Below are 12,914 nucleotides of genomic sequence, written 5' to 3' on the forward strand. Positions count from 1 at the left end.
GGAAGTCTTTTCAGTCATCCTAACCTGGAGAGGATCTCTGGATTTAGGGACGGTCCCACCAATGGACTCCTTTTGGTCTGTAAGCCCATCAGACCCCACAGTCATGAGCTCCTGCTGCAGCTTGCAACCACCAGACAGCACATATTCTCCACCTCTTTCTCCCTCTCTCTCCCACTCCCTCTCTCCCTCCCCCTCTCCCTCTCCCCCCATATATATGCATAAACGTGTACACCTACACAGACACACAGACATGTATATAGTTGCAAGGTATAGCATCTGGGCATGATGTAGATGCTGTAGAGAATGTCCTGGTTCCTGCCAGGAGGGCGTAACTTTTGCAGCAGCCAGGAGAGGCATGGCCAGGACCCGGGAGTTACCCAGTAACACCTCACACCATGTGCAGTGGTGGTGTGTCTTTCTGGTTTTCTGGAGTGTGCGGTTGGGTGGCACAAGGTTCTGCGTGGTAAGTGCGTGTGAATAGTTCATGGTTTGTACATGCTCTTGTTCTTACTGTTCATTTTCTTATTTCATTGCTCTTTCTAGTAAATAGTTCTTATTTCAACTCTTGATCTTTACATTTCTGTGCCTCCAGTTCTCCTCTCTGTCCCACTGCAGGGGGAGGGAGAAGTGAGCAAGCGGCATGTGGTCTGGGGTGTTTCATTGGGAACACTAAATTAGGGAATATCATTCCTAAACAATGACATAGGGCCTCCTCCTTGTAGCATTCCTTTTTCGCCAAAGAACCTTTCAATCCTCAAATGAGTTTAAATTTAGTATATTTTAAAGGCATTTATTAATGGCTATGGTCTCTTGGCAGTCTCTGTACATCTCTTTGATTATGATAAAGGTAGAGAGGTGCAGATGGACTTCTGGAACCTGGAGCACAATTCTTGTCGATTTAGGGCTTTTTTCTAATCCCGGAGATGTGAGATTGCACAGATTGCATGGGTGTACATGTGCTGCTAGAGTGGTTGTGGGAAACTGTTTCACATACTGTAAGGGCCAGCATGCATGTTACCATGCATTCAGCAACCATCGGAAAGCCAGCAGCTTCTCTCTGTTTTACATCATTTGAAAGATGACAACAGAGGGAGGCATCTGTCTTTTTTTTGCAACAGGACTTTACTTGCTTTCAAAAAACTGTAGTTAAGCTATAATTAAGGTTTAAATATACAAGGTTATTTTTAATATTATTTGGAGAGGTAATCAAGCAGTGACCTCACTTGACGTTGACAGCAAAGCTCCCACTGACTGTGCTGTAGTGAGGTTTTCATTCAATAAAAAGGCAATAAAGAATCTAATTCATAATGAAGGGAGGAAAAGATGAATCAATTCAAACTGTGTGGGTAGATTCTTTCCTGTGCTGTTAACTGTGCAGTGCCATTAAAACAACAAGGTCTGTCCTTATCTCCTGTAGTATTTATGGTTGTTCTTTACTTACAAATGACTAAACACAATTAGCCCTTAAATTAGCTGTTTGTTGTCTATGGAAACTATTGAGTGATGACTTTTTCTGAAAAAACCCTTGTTAATATTTTAACACAAGAAATACTTTGAAATTGTCTAATTACAACTTTTTTAAAATGATGTAAGAGTTGACTGGGTATTGTTTGTAGATGTTTTTTAAACAAATGTGGTTTTTAGTATGTATACTATATACATCAGAAATATTTCTCTCTTTTTGTCCAGCAATAAAATAATAGTTTAAAATATCATAATAGTTATAACTATCATAAGAGTAAATAGTATGACCATTGATCCATATTATTTCATTCGACTTATCTTGCTGAATGAACATACTAGAAGGTCATGGCTCAAAAATAATTTATTACAGTGTCCCTAATTACTACGAGTATTGGCTTAGTATTTGAAATAAATTACTGATATAAACTATTCAATTAACTCTGCGTGTTTATTTCTGATTAATTATACTATATATAGTGCTTCTCTATTAAAATAAATAACTACTGTCAGTAACAAAAATTGTCAAATAATATGCTAACTCAGTTCTGTTTGTCCAGCTCCGAGTGGCTATTTTTCTCAGTACTAGACTTAAATTTTTTTTTAGTTAACATTTTAATTTGCATGTCATTTTCAGGCAGAACAGAATCGCTCTTTTTTTTTCCTTCTTACGGATTACGCTCTTTAATTATGTGCTTCTCAAGGTAATTCAAGTTATCTTTATACAATAAACATGTATTGATGCACTATCTTAATTGATCAGGGTACCAATATCCTGTTATTTCCCTACTTTGAAAGAAAACCAAACCCAATCCTTATACTGTATTATCTATACTGGCTAAGTTCTTGCTCTTTCGTATTCTGTAAAAGAATGTCCTTTAAAGTGCAAGAGCTTGGTGTTCTTAACCACCATGATTGCACACATGTGATGAAGATTGGGATTATGCAGACTGCCCAGGTATGATTATCTCATGACATCTTTTTCTTTTGCCTCAGAAAATGTATCCAAGCTATTTCTAGAAAATTCCTTAAATGAAACTTCAGTATGTAAGGTTTGCATATTGAATGAAAAAAACCCCTCAAGACTTTTACTTCTCAACTCTAACCAGCTGAAAAGATATGCAGGTCTCTGGTGTACAGTTCTTTGACTACCCAGAAAACTTAAGTGTTGGGTGAATAGCTAACTTGGGACACCTGGTCAAAATGAGTAAACTGCCTTGGTTGCCATGGCCAGACCCTGCCGCCCTTCTAAGAACAGGGTGAACTTCATGTGCTCCTTAATATTGTTTCCCATGAGGTCAATTGTGATTTCTTCTGGTATTCTCTCTGGCTGTGGTCTGTGGAAACAAAACCTGGAAGATTAAGGGAGAATTAATGAATTAGTAGTTGCAAACACAAATTTGGAATTATTAGAGCCCAAGGTTGTTATGAGATAGCACATCTCTCAAAAAAGGTGGTAGTAAGATCCCTAACACTATTGTTTAGCTGTTGTGGTCCAAATTCAGTGTCACATGACTAGAAATAAGAGAAGGATTTAGTCACTTCTTTTGATACTGTCTTGTTGAATCTCTGACTTAATAGTTTCCAAATGTTTTTACATAAATTGATTATGCAGCTGCTGCTGGTTTCTGTATTTCAGGAGCTCTAAATGTGGGACCCTCAGGAGAGCACAAAAATAGATTTGGGGCTGCCTTGGCACTATTGGTTTTAGGCCTGCCTGACAGTGATCATGGCTAATGCGGCTGCAGAGCTCTTGGTTGGTACTGTACTGTACTGAAATTGATCCACATATTTGCTCTGCATCTGCTCTTCCCTGTGAAGAACTTCAGGAAGAATATTAGTAATAACCTTGGGAGTGAAAATTGCCCATAAGGAGGAAGAGCATACTTTATGCAGTAAATACAAATATTTCTGAAACAAAGTTACAGTGTGGGAATATTAAGATGGTGAATGCTTGCACATCAAGATTTACATATCACTGATGGGTTTTGTGTTAACTTCTTGTGCTCTTGACTCTGGATAGAGCTTTGCAGAAATCTTACTGAGCCCTTCTGTGCTGGGATGCGTCAAGTAAATTACCAGCAAAAACAGTGAGACTAGTACCAAACTAAATGTGGACACTGCAATGAATATTTGTAATTGTTTCCAACTGGAATTAATGTACTTTCAGTAGATGTATAGACACCGAATGAAATATTTAAAATTGTGTGACAGTTAAATATTTGCTAGTGTGGCTTGCTTTTGAGAAATAGGAAGCCTTTGTGATTCTTCCTTCTGTGTCACTGTAATCAATGGACACTGCTTTGCCATTAAGTTCAGCAAATGTAGGATTGACAACAAATTAACTCATCACTATACACCAGTTCTTCGCAGTAGGGGAGGCAAGAGGAGTTGAATTTGAGATTGCTGCACCTGTGGCCGTGGAAATGGATCAATGCCATATTGTCTAATGAAACAATGGTATTACATATTATCTCTTTGAATCACTACCTTTGTTCAAGCTAGTACAACGCCATTTTTATGGATATAACTACTACTATTTTTTCGTAGTTAGAGCAGAAGAGCATGGAATAAGTAAGATAAAAAAATAAGAATTCTCGTAATTACTGTCATTTATGAAAGCTGGCAAATTACTATAGTAAAGGAATATTTTAAAAGGAGTAGGTTTTCCTAAGTTACGTGACAATTATATGTGAGCTGCCATATTTCTGGCACTCAACAACACAAATGCATACACGTATTTTTGTTCATTTGTTCCAAGAGTGTCTGTGAATAATGATAGATTCATAAAAGCTAATTACAATTAACTTCCAGAACAACTGGTTGGGTGAGATAGTAACTGAAAAATATATAAACATCTGAAAAGTTTGTAAGTGAGTCTGACAACTTGAATGAATACAAATTAATAAATGAATACTTGGGTATTTTATTCAAATATGGTTTAAAACTGGTTTAATCTTCACAGCACCTCCCCTGATATGGACAAAACAAATATTATGCTACCATGGGAAAAAAATGCTCTGATGAAGGGTATTTGAACCATGATCGCTGTAGATGTATACACGAATCTGGGATCATGGGATTTTCTGTGCCATGTATACTGTGTTACCCTGGAGTCCTCAAATCTGTACGAGATCAAAGAACTTTTCTGTTTTCTTAGCTACTTTTAATTTAGAATATGTGACCCCACTAGTTCTATCAGTTTGATTGCTTTCTGTTTAAAAGAAAACATGCAAAATATAAATATAAAGCAACATATGGAGCAATATATGTATAAATTGTTTTTTATTATTGTTGCCTGCTGCAGGATTCTCCCCTATGCCCTCTGGAGTATGATTGGTTCTGAGATTTCCCAGAGCGAGAACTCTGTACAGAAATTATTTATTTAGAAAAGTTATAGTTACCTTCTTGTAATTCTGATTTTAAGTAGATACTATTTTGCAACATTCCTGTTCATTTGCCACTACAGGTACTGGTGGATACTATCCTAAGTGGTTTTACTGCAGTTTTCTTCGATTTTATTTCCTAATTTTTATTAAAATATTATTTTTCATTAATTTAGTTGGCTTTTTTATCTGGCACCTTTATCTTCAACTGAGGAAACAACTGGAATGTTTTGACAGCCACATGGATATTCTGGGAGGGGTTGCCCTCTTGGCAAGTAATGCATGCAGCCATGCTACTGCTGCCCTCAAGGATAAAGAAATGAATGTCAGCTCAGGGGAGCACCACTGATCCTGTGTGAGAGGCTGATGCATATGAAAGAGGATCTCAGATGACTCAACCTTCAAAAACATGGAAGCGCAAGGGCAGAAATCTTCTCAATTTTGTCTTTCAGTTTTTGACACATATCTTACTGCTCAGGCATCAGGTTTACATATCACGTTGTATCCTAACAATATGTATGGTTAAAGCCTTGCGAAAACAATTACCAGTGTTCTCTTGAAACAGTTGTGATCCTCTAAATCACTGATTATCCTTATAGTCACTGCCTATTCTTTTTTTTTCTTTCTTATTCCTAGGCATACTTCCAGCCTCTGTGTGTATGAATCCCCAGGGCTGCCAGTCTTGTTCACTCACTGTTCAGTTGTTGAAATGATTTTCCCTTCTCGTTCTTCAACCCATTTACCACAGGCTCTCCTTTTTTTTTCATGCTTTGGTTAGAACATAGAACTAGGATCCACAGCTCTGCTGCACAGACTGTGTCTTAGTTAAAGGGCGTATTGGATTACAGGGTTTTCTTCATGCAAAGGAAAATCTGAATTTTCATGGTTTTAAGCTCCATTGAAGATTGAAGCAGCTTTGATTATTCTACAAATCTCTGACAGTAGTTTTGTTCCATCATTTATGTTTATCCTTTTATTTTTTTTCTCTTCTCTGTAATGTGGTCTGAATTAGCATGCTTATTTGTGAAAACATTACTGGGTTTTATATTAATCAGATTTCACTTGCACAGATTTTACTTTTTAGAAATTTTGTACAATGTGCAATAATAAAACCAGCCTGAGCAGCATGGAACAGAGATGAAAACATTACACCTTCGGGGCAGGTATAATTTCCTATCCCTAGCTGTAAGCCCACCATCCTTGATGACATGCTACCAGTTTTTTACCATTCTGTTACTGTCAATAGTTGGCAGAATCAATGAGGATCCAGAAAGACAGTGTTTGTTTATCCAGTGTGACAAACCAAAGAGAGCAGAGCATTTTGTGTCATGAAAATCCACCTCATGACTTAGTAGCGATGGACTTGACATGTTCTGTGTCCTTTTCCTGGTAGGTGTTGACGCACAGCCTGTGTAAAGATCTGACATCCACAATTGAGCACAGGTTGGCATTTTTCCTTTCCTAGTGCTTTAAATTTGCTTTGTGTTTTAGTAAAATTAGCTGAACAGATTATTGTCCTGATGCACCAATACATTGTCATTGCTATGTCCTTTTTAATACAATACTAAGAGTCTGGCTGTGAAAAGTAGGTAGATTTTTACGTGAGCTCATGTGCTCATTTATATCCTTTTTCACTCTTTCTGTGGAACAGCTTCACTGAGGCACAGTTCCAAATTCTTGCTGTGTTATCAGTCTACTCATGTTAAGAAGAGCTTTGGGAAATAAGCTGTAATTTGCTCTTTTATGAACGCAAAAATCACTGTACTATGAATATGTATTGAAAACATCAAGAAGAAAATTTAGAAGAATTGTCAGTAATAATGATTTTAGTTGATTCCAAGGATACTCTCATACTGTAAAATCATTAGGACTTTTAAAACTATGTGGGGTATTGGAGTGAATAAGAAGTGCAACGTTTCACACAGAATGGGTTTAAGAAAAAATTATACTCAAAAGCATACTACTGGAACTTTAAAAACATAACTACAGTAGCCAAATAAAGAAAACAAAGCCATACATCAGTCTTAGTGACACCCCCTAAGACAGGTGAAACACAAATTGCATTTTCTAGGACCAAATAAAACCTTTAAGGAAGTATTTGGGGCAAATTTTAATGAAGAGTAGCCAGAGGCACTAAGTTTTAGTTATTGGTAACATGAGCAGTAGGGAAAAAAAAAATTAATTGTCAATGAAACAGGAGAAGCCTGGTTATCCTTACCCTCTATTGTGCTTTTACTGCTGAACTTTAACTATTATTCAGTTTACAGTGGAATTGCTGCAGTGCAGGGAGTCTGGTTCAGAACTGTACTGTCAGTATTGCTGTGATTTTTAACCCAGTGCTTGTTTAACCCAGCACCAGCTCTGAGTTACTCGCTGCACCATTCCTCAGACATCGGCTTGCTGAATGGCATGCTCTGGCTAACTTACAAGTCTTTGTACAAGTTTCCCAGTCATAAGAACAGATGGAAGACAGCTCTAAAAATTATTAGTGTTCACAACTAAGGGGTAACATTACACCAGAGAACATTTTCTGGGCTGGTAGTGGGAACATTACAGGGTGGTGTGACAGGGGAGTTACTCTGCAGCCTCTGCATCTGCACTGCAGTGGTTTACAGCCCTTCTCCACAGTACAAAAACCAGTCACTGAACTCATTTGAAGATGTCTGTTCAGTCCTAATGATACGGTTTGCTTTTCAGTGCATGCTCCATTTTAGATAAGTCTGATTGTATGTAATGCTTTAATTAATTTCTATTTTTTTTTCTTTCTTTATAACAGAATTGGAGGCTGGAAGCACATTGCTGAGCAACCTCAGGTGGCTATTTTCATCTGCTCTGATAACAATACACATTCTGAGCAAAGATATTTGTTCTCTCCCTAGGAGATAGCTTTAATGCGCATTCACTGTGTTCATTCTGTGACTTAGAGGAGCTTTCATGCTTCTGATTCCAATCTCTTTGATCTCCTACTTAAATTCTAAAATAAGTTTAGTAATTTATGCAGCTAGTATATCTTGACTAAGAACATATTGATAGTTTGTTCCATTTCCTTCTGTAGAAAAGAAGTAAAGTAATAAAGACAACCTCAGGCCCCACTGAGCCTGCTACTCCTCTGAAATTTCTGTAGGTGAAGGGGAATCTGAAAACACATTAATTCACCTGAAATGCAATTCAGCCTTATTTTGGTACTGCCCTTCCATCATTTACAAAAAAAAAGATGTCGTGAGTTACTTTAGCCCTTATTTACCAAACATTTTGTATGTCAAGGGGAATAGTAAATTCTTTGAGACTCCAGCTACCAGAGAGAGTAAGCCCCTAATATAAGCACAAAGTGATTTATCATAAACTAAATTAAATCATCCAAACTCATCAATGGATATGAAGGAACAAGCAGAAGAGAGAAATCAGTTTAGCATCTTAGTAGATATGGGGTCTCACTGTTGTCTTGCAATGCTTTTTTATTATGTAGATAATAAGACCCAGCATCACTGCAGTTTAAATCAATCCAGATACAGTTATTAAAAGATAAAGTCACCGGGGAGGTAGGAGATGTGGTGTAATGTTGAAATAGCCTTTCACTGTGGCATCAAAAAGTGAAATAAATGTGTAGGAACTCACTGTCCTTGTGTAAACTGCAGAATCTCTGTGCTGTGCAGTGGGACTGGGAAGGTGCTCAGAAGATTCCAGTGTGCTGCAGGGAACGAGTGTGTGTGTTGGCCTGCCTCCTGAAACAGTTAACGTAACTGCTGATAAAGCAGCAACGTGGGGTTATACTTTAAAAACTGAATCACACTGAAAATATTTAAAGCCAAAAAGAAGAGAGAAATAAAACAGTGCTGGTTGTGGCCTGGCTTTTTCTTTCAGGTGTCTGGAATGACTTGCTGTCCAGTGAAGCTTTTTGATAAAGTGCAGCTTAAAAACTTTTTTAAGAAACCCTGATAAACTTCCTCCAATTATTTCTGTAAGAATTTGAAATGCAGACAATTCTATCCCTCTTCTGTCACTATGCTGCATGTTTCAAGAATCTGATCTCAATAACACAATTAAACAAAAACGAGATATAATTTACTTAATGGAGCAGGTCGCGTGGACCTTCAGTTTTGTTAAGAGAGCTACGTTACAAGTATTAAAAAATCTAATATGTAATTAATGATGCTTTGATAGTAGTTACAAAGACAACTGAACCCTTTCAAGAGAGAATAATTTTATTTTGTTTTTCAAGCAATTACCCTAATGTAATTGCTGCTCATAATCTGGTCTGCTTGATACAAACTCAGGATTTCATTGAACGTTCAGAGTGCCATAGAGGAATATCACAGCTTTGCACTCTCTTTGGAAAAGTGCCTATACATTGGTGACATTCTTATAGTATTTCTCCATCAAACAGTTTGGATTTGCCTTCCTGTGATACCAAATTGCTCCTATTTATTCCCATCACATTTCATAAAATGAATGTGAATTACAACAGGGTTTTTTCAGATCTACACAGAATTCATGAATAACAAATTCCTAAAGAAGAGGAAGGAAAATAGATCACTGTGAAGTTTAGTAATAATTTATAATGGATCAAGGCAAGAATAGTGTTAAAGTTGGTGCAGCAAAGTACCCTTGAGAATTTTCTTCTCTTTCAGGGAGGGTGTAGTTACCACTAAATGTAAACCTTATTAAATGCAGCCAGATAGTGCTGTGCAGTGATGCAATAAAACTAGAGATGAACAGTGTGAGGCTGAGTCAAATAATGTATGTTACCACACCTAATGTTCTCTAACCAATTTTTCTTTAATGGCAGCTGTCAAAAGAGAACAATGGTGATTATATGGGACCGCAGTCTTGCTGATCTGCACAAATCTGTACATGCATTGAAACTGATGTATGCTAAAAAAGAGATAAATGCATATAAATTACTTGTGGAACTGGTAAAATTATGGTCTTAGTTTAAAGAAATCTCAACCAAATTAATCCATAGATAGAGATGCTTGTAAAAGAAGCATAAGCCTTTACTAGTTACAAAAACTAGATACAAGGGGAACTGATGTGAATAATGTAATGAAATTACATGTAATCAGAGTAAATCAGGTATTACAAACATGGATAAGGTTCCAAGTTATTTTAACAATTTTAGTACTACTAAAGATGGAACCCATAATCTTTTTCAATATTGCTGTATCATTCTATGTCTTCATCTTTCTACTGCATATTTTAAAAAATTGTACTATCTTTTGATTACACTCAGTAAAACTTTATCAAAACTTTATTTTGGTGGTGTTACATGACTTTTTTGTGATCGAGTTCTGTCAAAAGCATTAAAATTAATGAACATACATATAGCTCCAGGATACATAATGGATAACGTCTACAAATGAGATTTCTAGAGTCATCATATGTTTTGAAATGGGATATGAAGGCTTGACATTAGGCCTGAGCAATGATGTAGTTTGCTGCAACTCTTTTAAAGTGATTTTAAAATAATCTGCAGATCACTCTGAAGTAGAACACCTAGGATGGGTTCTGCTGGTTATGTTTTCAGGGTGGATGTTGTGATGTGATAATTAATTCCCCTAGGCCAGCAGATGCTGGAGCATACACGTATGTACCTTCACATATAGTTTTCTAATATATACATATATTTATGTGAACACCAAAGTGTGTCACTGAAAATCAAGTCTCAAAATTTTAAATTAGTCCTACGTGAACGTCAAAGTGTAAAATAGCCAGAGATCTGCCGGGATGAACCACACTTCTCACAGAGATATGATGGAACTCCGTTTATTCTATTGTCAGTCCCGTAGTTATACCCTAATTCCCCAAGCATGCGTAAGCAAGCTCCATGCTATTGGATCACAGCTGCTATTCACGCGGCCCTTAATAGCAAGTGATTGGTTACAAACAAATATGCACGTGACTATTGCTAACACAACTTTTCCTCTTTCTGCGGTCAGCACCTCCTTCTTAACATCCTGTCGACTTGCCACATCAGCATTGTTCTTCTCCTTTTTCCTTACTCAAGGACAGTTCACGAACATAGCTTGGGTTGTGCACGTATACATGTCCCTGTTCACCCAGCCATTCCTCTACAATTCCCTCTTTTTCTCTTTGCACAAGCCAAGCCCGATTAACAACTTTCTCTAAAGCCTTCCGTATGCACCCAAAACCACAACAAAATATCCTGAGCACGATGGACACACACTGCCTTAAACTTCTTGTCTCAGGCACCCGATAACATTCTCGGCATAAACTACCTCGCTCGTCTATGTTCCAACTACCCCTTGTAAGCTCCTCCCCACAGCCCCCACAGCACAAGCGCAAGCACAAGCTATTATAACAGCGTAAACAATTTCTGCGGCGATTAACATGCACACTTGGCGACTGCGCCCAGACTCCGAGTGGTTGTCCAGATGTGAGGTTGTCAGTCACCAAGCAAAGATTCACTTCCCAAAGGTTGGGAACATCTGCTTTACGTGTCACATCCTGGCTCAATGGCTCACGCACTCGCTGGAGCCTTTCGTGTTGACAGCAGGACTGGGAGCGGGCTTGGTCCATCAGGTAGGAACCCATATTGGTCCGGTATCTGAAGAGACACAACTATAACCTCGACCGTTAAATAACAATGGAGCTGGCCCCTCCCATTGTCCTGTCTGTGGGTCTTTATAACAAATTTGTACCCCTGGGGTAGCTTATAGCTTAACATGGCTGTTATGTGTGACTATGGGGGGCTGTACAGCATCTCCTGCCAAACTCAAAAAATTTAGAGTGAATAGTACTTGCTGCAGCCTAATTACAGGATCCGTTTGCTCAGTACCCTTCTGTTTAGCGAAATACTCCTTGATTGTCTGATGGGCCCGTTCTACAATAGCCTGTCCTGTAGACACATGGGGAATGCCGGTATTATGCTTAACACCTCATAGTTGTAAAAACTTCTGCACTCGACCCCCCACGTAAGCTGGCCCACTATCAGTCTTTAAGGAGTCTGGTACACCCATAATGGCAAAACACACAGTTAGGTGGCGAATCACATGGATTGCCTTCTCTCCTGACTGTGCGGTAGCCCATTATCATTTTAGAAAAGGTGTCTACAGTGACATGCACATATTTTAAATGCCCAAATTCAGGCACATGTGTAACATCCATTTGCCACAGTTCGCATGCCTGCAGCCCTCTTGGGTTCACTCTGAGGCCTAAACTTGAGCCGTGCTGGCTGCACTATGGGCAGGCCCTCACAATCTCGTGTGCATCAGTGTTGGTAATGCGGAACTGTCTTTGCAAGGCCTTTGCAGATTGGTGGAACATAGCATGACTGTTATGGGCTGCTGCAAAAGAGTCCTGAGGTGCCTTCAATAGCGAGCTAACCAAGGCATCGGCTTGGGCATTGCCTTCGCCTAATCCTCGGTTGGAGAGGTGACTTCTGATGTGCAGTATGCTGCATGGCTCAGTCTGATCATGGATCGCTTGCAGCACTTTAAAGAACAACTGTCCAAGCCGTGGGTTGGTGGGTGGTTTAATCAAAGTGTCCTTGATTCTCATCACTACACTCACCATGTATAGTGAATTGGATACTACATTCAATAGTTCTGTTCTCCACTGTATTAGTGCCCATGCTACTGCAGCTAATTCAAGTGTCTGTAACGAGTCCTGATCAGTTCCATACAGCAGGTGATGCTTCCATGTGGTCCCCTCTAGCCACGTGCAGGCAGCTTTTCTACTTTGTTTGCCTGCATCAGTAAATACCGTACGTCCCTCTACAGGACGCTTGGACACCTTTGCAGTCTCAAGCCACAGTTGTTTTCCTAACATTTGGAGTCGTGCATCCTTTGGGCAGCGATCAATAACATCTCCAGGGTAGGCCAGTAACGCCACTTGTAGCAGTTCAGAGTGTTGTAACATCCATTCTTTCGACTCTGCTTTCAGAGGTAAAGCTATGAATGCAGGTTCCCTTCTTTTGACTCTGCTTTCAGAGGTAAAGCTATGAATGCAGGTTCCATAGCACCAATTTCAAGAGTCCTAGTCCTGGCTTTTTGAATCAAGTGGGCAATTGCCGCTGTTCTGGCCCAAATGCTCATTGGAGGCGTGTGC

General features: G+C 38.8%; 1 protein-coding gene across 1 annotated transcript in view; it reads right to left on the bottom strand.

Moving 5' to 3' along the window:
* Positions 1-10,594: 10,594 nt before the first annotated feature.
* Positions 10,595-12,914, bottom strand: part of LOC108447184 — a 14,635-nt gene continuing 12,315 nt past the window's right edge. The window contains exon 3 of the mRNA XM_017736427.1: positions 10,595-11,412. Within this exon, the coding sequence (XP_017591916.1) occupies positions 10,818-11,412 (595 nt within the window). The 3' untranslated portion in view covers positions 10,595-10,817. The remainder of the gene's footprint in view (positions 11,413-12,914) is intronic.

This window comes from Corvus brachyrhynchos, unplaced genomic scaffold (genome assembly GCF_000691975.1).
Source record: "Corvus brachyrhynchos isolate BGI_N302 unplaced genomic scaffold, ASM69197v1 scaffold646, whole genome shotgun sequence".
In the NCBI taxonomy this organism is placed as follows: Eukaryota; Metazoa; Chordata; class Aves; order Passeriformes; family Corvidae; genus Corvus; species Corvus brachyrhynchos.